We start from the raw sequence: 17,141 nt of genomic DNA, 5'->3' as shown, positions 1-17,141 counted from the left end.
AGACACCCTTTTGCGCTGGAATTTTTTTTGTTCCTGACTGGTCAAACACGCCTTTTTCTTGCAGGGCGGGAGACACCCTTTTCTGCTGGAATTTTTTTTTGTCCGGTGGACACTCTTTCTGCTGGAATTTTTTTTTTTCTGGCTAGACAAACACACCATTTTCTTGCAGTGCAGGGGAGAACCTTTTGCATTGGAATTTTTTTTGTGAAGCCCGTCGCATTTTCCACGCAGCGCAAAGAACTTCCAAAAACGGTGACAGATTTTTTTTTATTTTAAGAAGCATGAACTTAAAAAACATTCCTCGGCATCAGACTCTAACACAAGAGCCGGGGCATCTCCTTTTTCAGTTGTGGGACCACCACCTTTTCATTACAGCGGTACACGGCGGCTGAGACGCAACCCGCTAGCTCACCCATCAACTCTTCCAGGCCAGAAGGTCTGTCCACACCAAGAATGCTGATCTCGAGCTTGTTTTCGATTAAACTCAATATTTTCCGGAGGAGTACGTCGCAGGACTGACCACTCTTCACCTTTTGTAGGATCTTCAACAGCACCTTCTTCTCCAAAACAGCGTCATCTCCTTTTGCATTCACTTCCTTGGCGATACGGCTCAGAAGCGACGACACCAAAGAAGCATCTCCAGACGACGGACAGACCATAGTCAGCGTAAAAATCGACGCCGATTGAGCAGACACCATATTAGTGATAAAGTAAGAGGAGGCTCGACCCATTCGGTAGGAGTGTTCCGAACAGAGATTAGATCGGATCTGCCGGAGGAGGTCGATTTCGAACCGCGGTATGTGTGTGCCAGAGACAACGTCGGACGCTAGGTCGAAAGAACGCCTATCAACAAAAATTATGATGTTCTCGCTACCAGGGATAGGAAAGGCGCTGCAACAAGAACCGGCAGTAAACGCGCGGTCAGAGGAACAATCCTTGTCCAATCGCCAGACTTCAGTGGCAAGGATGTTGAAGATCTTGCATCCAACAACAAGACGATGGTCCTTCTTGTCGTGCTGAATCTGACATACGGTAGCATGGGGGTACAACCCGGAAGCTGAAGGCTGGGAAATGGAGGAGACGCCTTGGCCAATGGAAATAGGCTTTTCAGCGTGAACGTCAACATCAAGACCTCGGCCATACGATTCGGCAACCAAACAGAGTACTGCGTTCCTATTTCGCGGATTGTAAAGTACACAACCAGCAAACAAAACAGCGGTAGCATAATTCAGGAGTGGGTTTTTAAGCCAACAGCCAGAAATTAAGTTGTCCCAATCTCCCGGAAGGCGCTGACATCTTGGAAACTCAATCCAACTTGACCGAGATAGCACTCCCTCATAAGGCGAATCGGCCAAAAGCGACAACAGACCCTCAGCAGGCTCGATTTGAGAAGGACGATCTCGTACGCCAAGGTCTTGAGCTGACAAATTCAACTTGATATCAAGGCTAACAATTCCATCTTCAACGCGAGAAATCAGCACCTCAGTAGATGCGTTCAAGAGCTTTGTTGCACTTGACAGCAAACCCGGAGAGGAAGGCCCTGTTTTAATTTTTAAAGAAAAAAGAAGGAGATCCGCAATTTCAGTAAAACAATTTGCATCAATACAACGAGATCAACTAGCGTGATTTAGACGTACTTTTATCAGAGGGACCTAGGCTTTCATAAGAGGGCAAAAAGACTGCAGGTGAAAAGCGAAATGAGAGAAGAAAGAATACAAGGTTAAGAATGGACCAAGCGTCGCTTTTTTGACTGGTCTGAACCCGATTAACCAATATAACATTATTCGGCAAAACTCACCAGATATTTCGCTGACTTGCGACATCGGAGGATCGTCTGCAACTTCAATGAGTTCAGCAACGTCGCGTGCTGTGCGACTATCTTCTAGAGTACCATTGACAGAGTGAAATCCTTTAACAACAAATGCCAGACAACGCGAACGCGTCTCATGATTTCCTTGACTTTCTTAGCAAACTTACCAGATGAAACTGAGGAACTGAAAGATCCATCGCCGACAACAGCAGGAGACCTCTTCAGAAAAGCAGAAGCAGCGGGACCAACTAAAAAGAAGAAAATGAGAAACGTAATTTTAGCGAAGAGAACGGATGAAGGAGAGAGTCCTGGCTTTTTTCAATGCAGTTTTTGAGGTCTTACATTTTTCGTCCTGAGTTAGGGCTGCAACTTCGATTAAACCCTCTTCAGTGGCAACTAAAAAAAGAAACGACAGCTTGTCAGCCGCTGACAGATTGAACACATTCTTTCTGACATGAACTTACACCAGATGCACTTCATCGAATACAAGTGCAGCTTCAAAAATGAATCCTTGTTCGCACAAAAATCTTGACACTTCAAGCACCGCAACACGGGCTTGTCTCCATGAAACTCAGGAACAGCGTGGGCTCGGAACGATCCAACAGTTACAATGACGTCCATGTGATGGTTGGCGACATGTTTTCGCAGTGTCTCTCCGGTTTTAGAATATTTACAGGGAGGATTGCAAATAGTCAGGGGTCGGAGGGGTTCTAGGGTGGAATCAAAGGTTTATTCGATGATTCATTGCTGTCTAATCCTACGTTTGAAGGGCTCTTATATACTAGACACAGTTGTGTTGGAATGCTCTAGAAACTAGGCGCAGCATGGTTATGACCATGACATCATTCTCGAATAAACAGTTGTACCTGTTGCACCTCCCCATCTTAAAAAAAACGTTACTCCTTTTCGCGCTTGGCCTCGAACTCTGCTAGGGCCTCCTTAGCATTGACCAATGACGCCTTTGGCTCCTAGGTTGCCTCTTCCAGTGGGTATCCTTTCCATTGAACGAGCCATTTAGGTGTTCTACCAAATATCTTGTGATCCAGAATGCGTTCTACTTCGAACTCTTCTTCTCCATCAATGAGCTCTGGTGAAGGTCGAGGCGGTATGCGATCGCCGAACTCAGTTGGTGACTCGGTGTAAAGACGGAGCAAATCAGCATTGAACACAGGATGTTGGTGCATATTGGGTGGCAGGTCGATCTTGAATGCGTTGTCGTTGACCTGCTCGACAATCCTGTAAGGGCCGATATATCGCAGTTCCACTTTCTTGAGGGTCGATTGGCATGTGCTGCGACCGAGAGGTGTTCTGTGCTGAGAAGTACCCTGTCTCCGACGCCGAACGGCACGTTGCTGCGGAATTTATCTGCTTGCTGCTTCTGGCGGTCCTGAGCAGCGACGATGGCATCCTGGGCGCGAGCGAGAGCAGCCGACTGAGAAGCTACGAAGTCTGAGACTGATGGCACATTGGTGGTGGCGGCTTCAGGAGTGATGCAGGCACGAGAGGGTGGTGACCATAATTGAGAAAAAAGGGCGAAAATCCTGTCGTTGGGATTTACCGAATTGTTGTACGCAAACTCGAGCATCGGCAAGAACAGATCCCAGTCCTTTTGATTATACGAAATGTAAGAGGCAGCATCTCTTCGAGCGTTCGATTGGCACGTTCCGTTTGGCCGTCCGTCTGAGGGTGATATGCCGTTGACATGTTCAATTTGGTCCCCATCATCTTCATTAATGCCGTCCAGAATTTGCCTGTGAAGCGAGAGTCGCGGTCCGAGACGATGGCGCGCGCCATACCATGCAAGCGGAAGACTTGCTCGAAAAATAATCGGGCGACGTCGGTGGCGGAGTCCGTGGTATGGCTAGCACAAAAATGAACCTGCTTGGACAACTTATCTACAATGACCGTGATCGCATCGACTCCACGGCTTGTTTTGGGAAGTGACACGATGAAATCCATGGAGACTGTATCCCATCGCTGGCTCGGTATGCCAGAGGCTTGAATAGACCGGCAGGGTGCTGATGCAATGGTTTGTTGCGTTGGTATTGCTCGCATGATCCCACATATGCTTTTGTGTCACGAGCCATTCGTGGCCAGAAAAAGGTTCGTCTCATGTTCTCGTATGTTTTCTCGAAACCCAGATGGCCAGCAATGGGCGAATCGTGTGCGTCATGGAGGAGGGTTGCTCGGAGCTTGTTGTCGTTTGGGATGCATAGGCGTGGCTCGCCACCAGCATTGATCCAGAGTAGTCCATCTGCAACAAAGTAGCGGTCTGTTGGGCCTGCGCTGGACGACTTGTTGTATACTGGGCCTAAGGTACAGTCTGAAGGGTAGCTCTCGATCAGGCGTTTCCGTAAGTCGAGGTCCACCTGAACGTCCATGGAATTAAATGCTGTGCCGGCAGGGTTCTCGTCCTTGTGGTCGGGTCTTCTTGAAAGTGCATCGGGACGATGTTGTCTTTGCCTCGCTTGTATCTGAAGTCGAAATCGTATTCCTGGAGGAGCTCCATCCATCTAGCCTGTCTCCGCGTCAAATTAGGCTGGGTTGGAAAGTGCTGTAGAGTCGCATGATCCGTGTAGACGATGAAGTGCGATCCGTCCAAATAATACCGCCATGTCTTGAGGGCGTGCACCACAGCCAGCAATTCTTGCTCATGTGTCGGGTAATTCCGTTCTGCTGGGCACAATTTGCGTGAAGTGAATGCGACGGGTCGAGATTCACCGTTGCTATCCGTCTGAAATAAAACAGCACCGATGGCAAAGCCGGAGGCATCAGTTTCGACAGCTGTGGAGAGGGCCGGGTCGAAGATGCGGAGGACTGGGGCTGTAGTCACAGCGTTTTTCAGAGCGTCGAAGGCATCCTGCTGGGGCTTGTCCCAAGTGAACGGAGTCGTGGAGCCTAGTAACGTGGTGAGAGGGAGAGCAATATCTGCGTAACGGTCAATGTATTGATGGTAGAAGTTTGTCAAGCCCAGAAACTGCATAACTTGGCGCTGAGTCGAGAGAACTGGCCATTCCCTGATCGCCTTCACGAGTCCAGCATTAGTCTTGAGTCCGTCCTTCGAGATAACATGGCCCAGGAATTCGGTCTCGTCCTGCATGAAAGAGCACTTGGACAACTTGCAATAGAGGCTTGCCTCGCGCAGGAGGGCTAAGACTTGCCGGATGTGCTGCAAATGTTCCTTCTCGCTGTTAGAGTAAATCAATATGTCGTCCAGATATACTACGACACACTTATCCAAGACAGGGTCTAGCATATTGCGCATCATGGTAGAAAAAGCGGCCGGGGCGTTGGTTAAACCAAATGGGACGACGTTGAACTCATAGTGACCGTATCGTGTCCTGAACGCCGTCTTGTGTTTGTCGTCCGGGTGAACACGTATCTGATGGTATCCTGACAAAAGATCCAGCTTGGTGAAGTGGCGTGCTGTTCTGAAGCAATCAATGAGTCCGTCAATTCGCGGTAGTGGATGTCGATTCTTCCTTGTTATCTTGTTGAGTCTTCTATAATCGACACACATCCTAAGAGATCCATCCTTCTTCTTTACGAACAGAACAGGCGCGCCGTATGGTGAGGTACTGGGGGATATAAAGCCCTTTTTCAGGAGATCTGTGAGTTGCTTCTTCAGTTCGTCGAGTTCTGCAATTGATAGACGAATAACCGGGCGAACAGGGGGGGCTGCTGTCGGATCCGTTTCAATCCTCATTGTATTCTCAAAGATGGCATAGAAGCCTTGTTAGGACGTCATTATGCCCCGTCTCAGCTCAAGCTTGTGCTGGACGACTTTGAAGATACTGATACCTATGAGGTGGGAAAAATCGCTGACCACAGGGCTAATACAATTACGCCCAACGCGAATGAATATCTGGTCAAATGGAAGGATTATTCCTCTGATGAAAATACATGGGAACCTGAAGATCATTTTATTGAACGGCGGTGTATCAATGATTATTGGGCCGAGCATCATACCGCGCAACAGAAGTCGAATAGGCGAGTATACGATGGCACGGCAACAGGTACCCTTGGCTGGCCATCCACGCGGCGCAAACGATCTCGAAGTACACGTTTATAATCAATATCTTACTGCACAAGAGCCAACTAAATGCATGAAAATTAACGAGCGAATACATCGTATTGTTGACCATCAACTTGAAACTTGTTGAAAACAATGCTTTATTAAAAATAATTCTTCAAATACTTTTACGACGCGCCTTGGCCTTGTCACCACTGTTGTCGTCGTTCGCTTCGCGCTTTCGCTTGGCTATCTCTCGAGAAGGACTTGGCTCAGCGCCAGCCCGCGCTTTGTCGTTCGGCTGTGATTGTTCCTCTGCCGCCTCCGATGGATCACCGAGCAGTGCAAGCGTCCCTCGCAAGTTGGTCATGAGCATCTCTGAAAAAAAAAAAAAAATCGTTGCTCCGCTCTGCTATCGTCCTCCACCTCAACTTGAACCCCCTGCTCCGCTGTCTCTCGATCCACCTGAGTGCCTTCGTCCTTGTAAATTCGCGGCTCAAAAAGTCGTCCAACGAAAGAACTTCGATCCCGCTCACGCTTCAAGGTACTACGAAGCTCCTCGATTTCCAGCTGAGCTACGGCGAGTTGGCGCTCATAATCCTCGTCCGTGCCACCCTGATCCTGTGGCAAATTATCATCTTCCTTGTCGGGTTGCGACGCTGGTACAAATTCAGGCTTGGCTAATACACGCTTGCCTAGTGCCTCATCCGAAGGAATAGTCGGAGACCAATCTTCCCTCGTTACCTGTGTAAAAGGTACCATCTCCTTCGACAACATCTCCACTGGCTCCGCCGTCGAAGTGGATTCCACCGGTTGCCGACTTGGCGGCGCCATAACGCGCTTAGCTTTACGCAAGCCGATGATAGGACGACGATGGGACATAATGAAAAATGTTATGAAAATTTGTGGGAAGAGTGTTTGTGTTGGGCAGGAGGTGAATGAGAAACAAAGAAGGAATGAGGAATCAACCTCGTCCATCCCTCACCTTGAACACCCATCCATCACTCATGCCCATCCTTATCATCTCATTGGTCTATGGGACATCAGATGATCACTATGGGAGGAAAAAAAAAATTTAGAACATCTGCGATAAAACATGCTTTCAAATAAAGACACATCTTTTTCTCACTTACTTTTTGAACCTCATGAATCACAATATGCTTCTTCGCAGGGAACGGATATGTAAGTGGCTGCTTCACTTCGAGAGGCATTATTGGAGGAATGTATACGAACAACGTCGATAGGTTTCGGAATGTCTCTGTAGGGCGTCAAGCAGGTGGGATCGATAGACATTCCTGAAATGAGTGCGGTTCCTTTCGTTGGGCAGGAAATGTTCCACGCGGAGTCGGGCATATAGATCTTGAACGGGCCCCACTTTGCCAAGGTCCTCTCCAGGTACGATCAGTATTGTCACTCCGTTGATCGTGTTTACGGTTTGCGATGTTTATGTTATCGTAAACTAGGTACCACGGCGTATTCAAGACCACGGATTGGACCTCTTGCAGAGCATCTTTTGTCACTGCTCTAAGGGTAGCAGCGATCATGTGGCGCGACACGGATAGACCAGCATGGGCGAGGACATCTGTGGACATCCGGTGTGGTGTTGTGGCTCTATATCAGGTCAAAGTACTAGCTGTAAATACGTTGCTCAAAAAAAGTCTCTACTGGTCAACGAAGTCTCTAAATAATAATTGCCTTACTGTAAATGTATGTCGCGAATAAATGAACGACGACGAGGGAAGGGGGTTCTCGGTCGAGGATACGATCCGTATAACAAAGGACTATAGAAAGAAATTGAGAAGCAAAAGACCTAGAGATAAGTTGCTGGACTACAGTGGAAACAAATAAAGGCTCCAGACGCAGAGAACACTTACAATTAGATCCTTGGGGACGGGATCTCGAATAAGCGCTTGGTCCTAGCGGAAGGAAAAGAAAGACAGCAAGGACTATTTACAAGAATGGGAAGACGACGACACACTCGAGTTAGGGATCAGCAAGGTTAAAGGGACTCAGTCTTGACCTCTCTGCCTACGCGACGACATCAGGAGATACTGTTCTTAGTCCTCCGCGCTCGTTCATTATAAGGCCATGATCGTTACCTGGTCGAGGGACTTCCAGGCTACGCGAGGGGGACTCGCACAGATCCCGCCCCTACTCTTGCTGGGCGATGCGCTATGATGACCAGCTATGACAGAGTATACAACTTGGGGTGCAGTGTAGTGAGACAATGGGCGCGTGGAGTGACTTAGGGGGTCGCGCAGGGTAAGTGTTGTGCAGAGGTGTTGGGAGGAGACAGACCAGGAACCTTTCGGTCTTGTGTTATTTAGTGACTATGAGTGCAAAACCGATCAACTGCTCCATAAATGCACGCCCCTCTACTTGCACATCCCGTAACTGCATGTGCAGCCCGTGGGTATGATCGTGGATTTACCGCATCACACCGGAGCTGAACAGAAACAATCCTATCATCGTCTACAAGTAGTTGGAGGCCTGACTTTTGAAAAATAATAGCATGCTGGCGAGAGTGGAACAATCGCGACAGATTTTGAGGTTGGCGCCGGTAGACCTCTCATGATTTCTGCGAGCCGAGGGCCTTTTTCATCGAGTCGTTCTTCAACATATTTCAATGAAAAGTTGTCGATTTTCTCTCGTGAAAGATTGTTGGCTAGATGTCGAAGCGTTGGGTCGTCTGAAAGTTTCGTCTCTTCTGCTTTTGTTCGACTAATGGCAATGTCCGTGGCGGTAGCAGCGAAAGCCGTATCGTAATCCTTGTAGCGAAGGTTCGAACTCCAGCACTCGAGGATGGCAGAAGGATTGCCGTCTGCATAGAACATCCCAACGTGTCTGCAAACCCTTTCATACTTGGAATTGAAGTCTTATAACAAAATTGTACGCAGCGAGAGATTGACTTCGTTTAGTTTATCGTCCTTGCTCGATAAACGCCTTTTGTTGTTCATAAGAGGCGTTTCGTTGAGAGTGCACTTAGGGAATGGTGGGCGTGCATTGACTCAAAAAAAAATCCGTAATGCAGATCCAACGACTCTCCTGTTTTTATCGTTATCTTATTTCATAAACAAAAGTTCGTTTGATCCTCTCTCTGATCTCCACTTTACCCCACACACCCCCACATATCCCAACATCCATACACTCATATATCCTCTGCAGCGTTTTTTGCGCTCTAACTCTCTTTCTCCACATCCTTTCTTCGTCTTTATCACTTTTACTGTTCGTTTTCCACAGCATATACAAAAAGATGTCGACTGCACTGAACACTACACAGCTCCTTCAGGACTACCAGGTCGGTGTCAGCGAACCAGCAATACCACTTATCGAGGCAACAAGAACCATTCAAGCAGCATATGGGCAACAACCATTTGACAGCCTTTTTTTAATGATAGGCAAGCAAGTTTGAATCCGATTCTAGATCTTGGCACCACCACCGTACAGTTGACAGGATCTGGCCGTCGGCATTGGAGGTCAGGGTTGCACAATGGTCCATGGAGGATATCCACCACAACGAACACGAGCGGTCTCATCAGCATGTTGGTAGAGCCTGGTCTTCCTCTCATATCACCCCTGCTCCTCCATCCTCGAGCCACAAGAACAGCGACCAAGGCGACGACCGTGGCTATGACACCGACAATGGATTTGAATTTGATCATGATGACGACGACAGGACAGAGCGCCATAGAGAAGGACCACATCGATGGCACAGACGTTCAGCTTCGTACATCATTCCTCTGACACTCGCCACTGAAGCAATACATTCCAAGAGTGCGACGGCGGTCGAGAGCAAAAGATCAAACAAGCACCCCAACGGCTATTCAGGCGACAGCGCTCCCCCCACACCCTTTTTCCTCGCCAGTACCATGATCGAGAGCAAAAGCAGCATCAGCGACCTGAGTCCAGCAGACGCCGAAACGGACCCAATAACAGAGGACTCTCTTGCGGAGGAGACGCTAATGATTTATACCCCGCAGGCTGTACGGACCTCTCAGAGCTCGACTCCGTGGTTCACCCACTTCTCCTCCACAGCCTCGTCCCCAACTCTCTCCAGACGGCCATCACTAACCCGTGCGACCTCCCCACAAACGTTCATGCTACAGGGGTTCTTGGCCCGCCATTCTAACGGCCATATTATGTACCGCAGACCGATCAACTGCTCGGCCGAATGCTCCGATGGCTGCAGTTCTTCTGGATCGGAGGAGGAGGACGGCTCAGCAACTCAGTCGTTCGGCACAGATGAGGAAGAAGAGTTGGACGATCGGTTCATTTTGCTGGCACAGAGTCCCAATCCCAATGAGTTTGAATACTCAGAGTTCTTTAACACAGAGGCAGAGAAAAAGACGAGGCTGCACCAGGCGGACAGCCCCGTTTTCTTCAATGGGTTCCCGCTTCTCCAGATGACGGCGATGGACAGGGGTTAACGCCTTTAAATAGTACCGAAAAACGTCAAACAACATAGACTACGAAGTAGAATAATAAATTTTTATTGCAGCCATATATCTCGAGAAGGCCATGTCTACCGGGTATATGGTCGATCAACGAGTGAAGATGTGTTTGTCCTTATAACCGAGTAGCGAGGGCTTTGAGACCTGTTTGGCAGCTTGCAAATGCTCTATTGTAATCTACGAAGAAGCAATAAAAGCAAAATGGCCGAGTTAAGTAATCTGATCCCCTAAGAGACTCTGTCATTGCTTTTACCAGCGAGGTACAAACTTACCTCTGTGTTCTTGATGTCTTCTCTAAGGCAGATTAAAGCTGCTTCACGACAGAGGCCTTCGAGATCCGCGCCCGAATAACCCTCGGTATTCGCGGCTAGCTCCTGCATCTCGTCAGAGCTAATATTAAGAGGCATCTTTGCGGTGTATCCCCTCAGGATGGAGTGTCGTGTCTACACAACGAACATGTAAAAGTCGCTTAGCCTTTCCTTCTCGAGCAAAGCCATGCATAGACGAAAGCGAAGAGGAGTCATGGGGTCACCTTGTGGTCAGGGACAGGGATATGAACAATTTGATCGAGACGGCCTGGTCTCAAAATGGCAGAGTCGATGACTTCAGGGCGGTTGGTAGCTGTAGGAGGCGCCCACAAGGTGAAGCAAGTGAATCTGCATTAGTACTCTAAGGTCATCATAATAGCCTCATTAAACATATAGGTTCCATATGTTCGCACCTGCAAGAACTAGGACATCTACCTCAGTGCCCTTCCCAGAGTCACCAGAAAAGAAACCATCCATTTCTAACAAAAGAGCAAGAATAAAACCATTGAACAATTGTGCTTCGCTATCGATAGATCAAGAGAAGGGACCGCCTACCTGTCAGCAACCCCGTTACGATGCGATATCCGCTGTTTTCTGATGTATGTGTAGACCCTCTTGATGGCGCCAGGACGTCGATCTGGAAATGCAGGATATAAACTAGTGAGCGCAGGTATGTCTTACCCATCAGCACTACATTTTCAAGTAAAGAGCGACAAGGGTACACACCTGGTCAATAAAAAGAATGCAGGGCGCATTGGCCTTGGCTTGTGAAAACATCCTTGCGATGTTCTGTTCTGATTCACCAACAACTTTGGATCGGATTTGTGAGCTCTACAGTGTATATCACATTAAGAGAAAGCGCTTTGGGTCAATGGCGGGACAAATTTCCGAATTACAAATTGAAACCCACAGCAACTTGAAGATGTTACCTCCACTAGCATAAAGTTGATTCCAAGTTCTTCAGCCAACGCGCAGCATAGCATTGTTTTACCGACGCCCGGTGGGCCATAAATAAGTAGACCTCGTGGTGGTGCGATCCCTATATTGATGTATTTTCCGGGATTGTGAAATGGTTCTATGATAGACATTCTCAGGTCCGCTATCGCGTCTTCAATGCCAAAGAGGTCGTCGAATGTCACCACAGGGATCTAAGAATCAGAAAATCCGTGGCATAAATGCATAATTAGATATCTCTCTAAAGTGGTTCTCGGCGTGAACAAATGAAAAAGAGTGGATACCTTCGACTGGAATTCACTCATTCCGGATGGACGAATCGTCTTTAACGCCTTCTCAAAGTAAGAGTAGTCGACCATATTGTTCTTGACACCAGCTGTCATCCTGGAGATCAATAGCAAGGCAGACTCTGTACAAACCGACTGTAGGTCTGTCGGCACAAACCCGTGCGTAGCTTTGGAAACTTGGAGTAGTATCTCGGGCCGCTGTCCTGGATCCATGGGCAGATCTGTATAACGACATGACCAATATGAGTGTATAAGTAGCTGCACTTTTCTTTTCTATTCACAATCTACGGGCTATGGATCTCACCTTTGGCCACAATGTCGAGCACCTCCAGTCGCTGTCTGGCACCCTTCAAATGCAAATCAAACACCTTGTCTAGCCGCCCTGAACGTACGAGCGACTGATCCACTGCGTGGAGCCGATTTGTCAGTGCTAGTATGTAAGTTCGCCAACCCAAAATGTCGAGCAAATATCAGGACCGGTATCAATGCACTGCTACCGAGTACTTTCACCATTATTTTCAACAGAGGTGTATCTCACCAACGATAAAAACCTTGTTCCCACTGGGATTCGTATTAATTAAGTCCACTAGGTGCAAAAGAGTCGCAAACAACTTTGCCTCCACGCCTATGTGAAGCGAGAAAAACAATTGTCAGATCAGGCGACCTTCAGCAGCATCAAAAAAAAACAAAAAACAGTGTTGCGAATACTCGCCTTTCCTTGATGCCCTTCCGCTTGCAATCATGTCAACTTCATCTAGAATCAAGAAAGATGCCCTGCCACGCAAAAGCAAGGAGCTAAACGCACTGCGGAGATAATTCTCACTAGCACCCGCATCTTAAATTATCAATATTAGCCTTCAGTCCTTTGACCTCGACGGCATGTAAGCTAGTCCAGTACAGCAACCCTCGTCCCCAAAACTTCTTCATTACCTGTCTGAAAAACATCAGGGCAATTAATAACTGTAAATGGTAATCCAGAGTATTCCGCCAAACTCGATGCCAAAGCGCTCTTCCCTGTCCCAGGATGTCCTGAAATAAGAACGCCTTTGAAGGGTGCTTGGAAGCAAGAGTCTGGTTTCGCTACTGACGAATTACTTGAGCCATGAACTGCGTCCTCGATATAACCGTATATGTGGTCGATAATTTCCCTTAGAATATCGTCGTATCCTCCGATAACACACCTGACTGCCGCTATCCAGTCCTCCTTTGACAGCAGGCCCAGAGTTCCTGAGCCTAAAACGGCGACTGATGATGTCGCTAGTTCACCCACGGGTGATGCGTACCTCATACATGTCCCACCTGATATGAGCGCAACATTCGCATGGTCGCTGCCATTTGTCGTAATCTGTGTTATCCTAAAGGTTTGCGTTCCATGAGGAGATTTGAACACGATCCAGCCAAGGCGAGACGCGATGAACCCCGAGAGCGATTGTGCAATGGATGCAGGATTGGGCATGGCCAGGATATCGCTATTGCTGCCCTCAATCTCAAGTGTTATCATTGTGGCATTCCCCAGCTTGGCGATCTAATAGGATATGTTGACATTAATGCAGGCTAGCAAATTCATCCTCAAGCAGTTATAGATTTATCATGCCAGCATACCACGTCCATAACAACTTCCACGGGTTCTTGTCCAGCTGACATGGAGACATCCCCGCGAAACTCCTCCGGGACCCTTGAGGTATGATACTGAATACGTGAGATCGCACACCATAGCAGGCTACTGACAACGACAGGCCAAGGTGTTGTCGATCCATTGCCTATAACTTCAACACCGAGCTTTTCTGGAAATCGAGGGTCGTGGCGAAACAACTTGCTTTCTTTGGAATAGATCTTAACTGATGCGTACACAGGCGGACATTTTGACGGTGCGCCAGGAAGCGTGAGGGCGACGACCGCGTTCCTGAGTTTATGTTGAATGCAGTGCTCCCTAGAGATATAGACGACAGGTCTACTGGAGGATGAGATATCCCGCGCTCCTAGTAAAAACCCCCTAGCGGAAAGGCTGTTCTCGTCCACGTCCGCAATGACTTGCAGGCTGAATGGCATGGTGTTGAGGTGCTACCTGGCAGAGGCCTGACCCCGATCGACCTCGTCAACTGATCCGTTTAGAGGCGGGTTTTCATTCGTGACTGGCCAGTCATTGCGAACTCGAGAGCTGCAAGGCGCGGGCTTTGTTTCATGCGACCAGGTGATGGCAAAGCACGAAGAAAACCTGCACTCTACCCCACATCACGAAATCATCTGAATAGGAGCAATACATCGCAGAGCGGACATGACAAACCCAAGTACGCCCAGTCCGATCCCATTCCTGCTCCTTGGATTGGTCACAGGCGGTGCACTTCTCTACGTCTCTTACTGGGTGTGGCCGCCAGCCCAGCGGCGAAACCCTGGCCCTTCCAGGGGCAGCAGAAGAAATGGACGTCGACAATCATCTTCCAACCGTAATACAGGAACATCTTCAGGTTCAGGTCCGGGCCTACGCAGGAGTAACGCCACGCGTCGATCCAACACTCACAGGCAGCAGCAACAGACAAATACATCGAGACGAGACGATGGCCGACACTATCACAGTGATGGATCCACTTCGGACGACGAGCCTTCTCGTGGAAGAGGGCACGGGAATGACTCTGATGATGGCGATACAACCGACCATGAATATGCAGCCCTAGTGGACGAGGATGGCTACGAGCGGCTGAGGATGGACGACTTTGGCGACAGCAAGAATGATGGCCTTCAGCTTATGAACCTGCTCTATGCCATTGCTGAGGATCAGGCAGGGAAAGGTAACACCAGGATATATTACTCTAAAGCCAGCGATGTGCAGCGAATGAAAACAATGTTCTAATCCGATTACCTATCCCCATACGCTGCTCTTCACCGTAGAAGGCCATATTCATCGTAAGTGAAATGGTTGCTATTCAGCGAGGTTTGATTCTTAGCAGCATTACTGACAATGGTTTTTACTCCCATAGGAGGTATCACTTGCAATAGCTGTCGTACGGTTCCGATCCGGGGCCTCCGCTACAAATGCGCCAACTGCCAGGACTATGATCTTTGCGAGGGGTGCGAGGCTGCGGAGGTTCATATCAAGTCCCATGTCTTTATGAAGATCAGGATACCGATCCCACCGCTCAACAACAGCCGCACAAAGAAACTGCCGCCATTCTACCCAGGTATCCCACAAGGAAACACTGCCACACCAGAGCATCTGCTTCAAGAACTCTTACAAAAGACACATTGTAAGTGCATTCATCGCTCGAAATTGATTTTCAGGTGCTGGACAGTTGAATATTAACTTGACTTTTACATACGACATATTTAGTTGACAATGTGGAATTGGACGCCATGTACAGCCAATATCTCTCACTATCAACGCTGGATCAGGAAGGTGGAGGAATCACTCGGCTGACCTTCGAGCAGGCGCTTGGACCTCTCGGGCTCGAAAAGAATCTGATTACGGAGCGCATCTTCCGGTTTTTCGACCAAGACGACGACGGCATTATCAATTTTAAGGAGATGGCCTGCGGACTCAGCGTCCTCTGTAAAGGGAACTTCGACGAGAAGATCGACTGTAAGACAATGTCATGCATTATGGATTGAATCTGCTTGAGGTCATTTTTTATCTATTAGTCGTTGCTGATATCAGATGGCGGTTGATCATTTAGTCGCATTTCAAGGATACGATTTGGATGGCGATGGTTACATCTCAAAGGAGGAGCTTCATGAAATGTTCAAAGCGTATTTCTATTTATCTATGGAGCTCATCAGAGATGTGGTCAAGACCATGGAAAACGACCTCATCGGCAATTTTGAATATCAGCCCGGAATGCCAATCTCCTCGACGTTCACAGCCCCCATCCCTCGCGAGATCGGTGTCAGAAACAACAGTGGTAACAATAATACTACCACCACGAACGATAATACCGGTACCAACAACACTAATGGTAATAATAATCGATCTGCAGAGGAACGAGTGCGGGACCGAGAGCTGGCCTCTCTGCCGGCAGAGTGGCCGCTATCGACGACTCCAAGTGACGAGAACAGCTCAGCAACCACATCAACATCTCCGTCTATCGAGGGCTCTTCAATAGAGACACGCGCCGGAAATGGGTCTATTGCAGCTGAAAGTGCTATTAGGATGTCTGAGCGGGACCTTGAGGCGTCAATCAGCGAGAGACTTCCCCCAGGGTCCTACGGATTGATAGGCCCGGATGCATTTATTGATGACACTGAAGATGCGGATGACGAGGAGGCTGGTACCTCGGCTGCAACAGATGGCGATACCGAGAAAAGCCATGGTAATGGGTCGGAGGCTCTGCTCTCGCCTGTGCAAACAATGGAAGATATGGCAAGTGAGGCCAGTGAGGCAGAGGACTCTGAAATCGAGAATAATGGATGGCACGCTAATGCGTCGGCTCTCTCGGATCAGTGCCCGGGCGAGCAGAACACATCACCAACCGCTAACCTTCCAGCGTACAGCCATCGAATCAGCAGCACTTCATCGAGGCCGTCGCGGATTATAGAAACACAAGAGAACTCTTCTGGAGAGGAAAATTCCAGCACGCCGCGAAAAGATCAGCCCTTGCCTGCGATAACTTCCTCAAATCACCTGGTGGCACCCTCAATCTCCAGCACCAATCTCGCCTGGGATCGCCCTCACCATCGCACTGGTCCCTCAGTATCCTATCTCAATTCTTCGCCCGTAACGCCGTCGCTGGCACCAGCATTAGCTATCGGGTTCGGGATACCGCAGGGGGTGACGGCATCGTCTTCATCGGCCACAGTACCACAGCACCGAGATGGGAGTGCCGCGAGCATGAGTACAGATGTCAATGGCCGTCGCTCCTCCATAGGAACATCCTACCAGCCCCTCACATCGTCGTCATCGGTGCCAACAGGGTCGTATGCCAATGCGTCGTATTTTTCGAGCACGTTCCCGGTAATGGAGTCCATCTCGCAGGATGCCATCCAGGAAATGGTGGATAAGACTTTTAGCGCGATCAAACACCCGTCCAAGCCAGGATTCATCACACTGGAGGAGTTCAGAGCATATGTACTGACAGACGCAGGTATCTTGGGTTGGTTTGATGCTCTGGGAAGCATTTTCTAGAACTGTACCAAAAATAAACTCAATTTGGAAGACGCGATACGCGAAAATGGCACAGCAGACAAGGAAACAGTCCATCACACCTGCGCTCCTCGAACAGAGAAGTGGATCCTGTTTCTTCATCTCTTCGCCCATTGCTTGCCTTCAACAGCCAATTGCAACCAAGGATCAAGTCAGGACTGGTTGAGGAAGGCTTCGATTCTGAATTC

The 17,141-nt window shown here is 48.7% G+C and overlaps 5 protein-coding genes across 5 annotated transcripts; 2 read left to right on the top strand and 3 right to left on the bottom strand.

The window, feature by feature from the left end:
• Positions 1-213: 213 nt before the first annotated feature.
• BC939DRAFT_466222 (uncharacterized protein) lies at positions 214-2,556 on the bottom strand. The gene is made up of 6 exons (XM_051557617.1): positions 2,275-2,556; positions 2,153-2,206; positions 1,978-2,058; positions 1,799-1,882; positions 1,638-1,679; positions 214-1,540 (listed from the first exon to the last, which is right to left on the bottom strand). Exons 1-6 carry the CDS (start codon positions 2,429-2,431, stop codon positions 315-317), a joined length of 1,644 nt encoding a protein of 547 aa, XP_051407443.1. The 5' UTR covers positions 2,432-2,556; the 3' UTR covers positions 214-314.
• Positions 2,557-6,000: 3,444 nt separating this feature from the next.
• On the bottom strand, positions 6,001-7,033 carry BC939DRAFT_481239 (uncharacterized protein; the record flags this gene model as incomplete). The annotated part of the gene is made up of 3 exons (XM_051559006.1): positions 6,001-6,200; positions 6,359-6,566; positions 6,956-7,033. 3 exons carry the CDS (start codon positions 7,031-7,033, stop codon positions 6,001-6,003), a joined length of 486 nt encoding a protein of 161 aa, XP_051407442.1.
• Positions 7,034-8,873: 1,840 nt separating this feature from the next.
• On the top strand, positions 8,874-10,321 carry BC939DRAFT_466196 (uncharacterized protein). Its single transcript, XM_051557616.1, has 2 exons — positions 8,874-9,120; positions 9,221-10,321. The coding sequence occupies exons 1-2, from the start codon at positions 9,076-9,078 to the stop codon at positions 10,247-10,249; spliced, it is 1,074 nt and encodes a 357-aa protein (XP_051407441.1). The 5' UTR covers positions 8,874-9,075; the 3' UTR covers positions 10,250-10,321.
• Positions 10,317-14,029, bottom strand: BC939DRAFT_466194 (P-loop containing nucleoside triphosphate hydrolase protein). Its single transcript, XM_051557615.1, has 13 exons — positions 13,425-14,029; positions 12,753-13,347; positions 12,535-12,657; positions 12,361-12,447; positions 12,127-12,252; positions 11,820-12,043; positions 11,511-11,729; positions 11,308-11,412; positions 11,137-11,218; positions 10,995-11,060; positions 10,806-10,894; positions 10,546-10,716; positions 10,317-10,450 (listed from the first exon to the last, which is right to left on the bottom strand). The coding sequence occupies exons 1-13, from the start codon at positions 13,869-13,871 to the stop codon at positions 10,364-10,366; spliced, it is 2,421 nt and encodes an 806-aa protein (XP_051407440.1). The 5' UTR covers positions 13,872-14,029; the 3' UTR covers positions 10,317-10,363.
• On the top strand, positions 14,025-17,050 carry BC939DRAFT_332497 (uncharacterized protein). Its single transcript, XM_051551610.1, has 5 exons — positions 14,025-14,608; positions 14,709-14,723; positions 14,798-15,064; positions 15,148-15,396; positions 15,491-17,050. Exons 1-5 carry the CDS (start codon positions 14,098-14,100, stop codon positions 16,933-16,935), a joined length of 2,487 nt encoding a protein of 828 aa, XP_051407439.1. The 5' UTR covers positions 14,025-14,097; the 3' UTR covers positions 16,936-17,050.
• The last annotated feature ends 91 nt before the right edge of the window (positions 17,051-17,141 follow it).

This window comes from Gamsiella multidivaricata, assembly GCF_025024155.1.
Source record: "Gamsiella multidivaricata strain RSA 2152 chromosome Unknown BC939scaffold_95, whole genome shotgun sequence".
Taxonomy (NCBI): Eukaryota; Fungi; Mortierellomycota; class Mortierellomycetes; order Mortierellales; family Mortierellaceae; genus Gamsiella; species Gamsiella multidivaricata.
The sequence above is the reverse complement of the archived record's forward strand: the minus strand, read 5'-3'. Positions and strand labels throughout refer to the sequence as shown.

What these genes read in the sequence shown, in the direction of transcription:
- BC939DRAFT_466222 (XM_051557617.1), bottom strand. Translation starts at nt 2,431, where the DNA reads ATGGACGTCATTGTAACTGTTGGATCGTTCCGAGCCCACGCTGTTCCT. An exon ending in CCTAACTCAGGACGAAAAAT is followed by an intron (nt 2,059 to 2,152) that starts GTAAGACCTCAA and finishes TCTTCTTTTTAG; the next exon opens with TTGGTCCCGCTGCTTCTGCT. An exon ending in CAGTTCCTCAGTTTCATCTG is followed by an intron (nt 1,883 to 1,977) that starts GTAAGTTTGCTA and finishes ATGGTACTCTAG; the next exon opens with AAGATAGTCGCACAGCACGC.
- BC939DRAFT_466196 (XM_051557616.1), top strand. Translation starts at nt 9,076, where the DNA reads ATGTCGACTGCACTGAACACTACACAGCTCCTTCAGGACTACCAG. An exon ending in AGCTCCTTCAGGACTACCAG is followed by an intron (nt 9,121 to 9,220) that starts GTCGGTGTCAGC and finishes TTTTAATGATAG; the next exon opens with GCAAGCAAGTTTGAATCCGA.
- BC939DRAFT_466194 (XM_051557615.1), bottom strand. Translation starts at nt 13,871, where the DNA reads ATGCCATTCAGCCTGCAAGTCATTGCGGACGTGGACGAGAACAGCCTT. An exon ending in CCCTGATGTTTTTCAGACAG is followed by an intron (nt 12,658 to 12,752) that starts GTAATGAAGAAG and finishes TGATAATTTAAG; the next exon opens with ATGCGGGTGCTAGTGAGAAT. An exon ending in AAGACATCAAGAACACAGAG is followed by an intron (nt 10,451 to 10,545) that starts GTAAGTTTGTAC and finishes GCTTCTTCGTAG; the next exon opens with ATTACAATAGAGCATTTGCA.
- BC939DRAFT_332497 (XM_051551610.1), top strand. Translation starts at nt 14,098, where the DNA reads ATGACAAACCCAAGTACGCCCAGTCCGATCCCATTCCTGCTCCTTGGA. An exon ending in ACTCTTACAAAAGACACATT is followed by an intron (nt 15,065 to 15,147) that starts GTAAGTGCATTC and finishes CGACATATTTAG; the next exon opens with TTGACAATGTGGAATTGGAC. An exon ending in CTTCGACGAGAAGATCGACT is followed by an intron (nt 15,397 to 15,490) that starts GTAAGACAATGT and finishes TTGATCATTTAG; the next exon opens with TCGCATTTCAAGGATACGAT.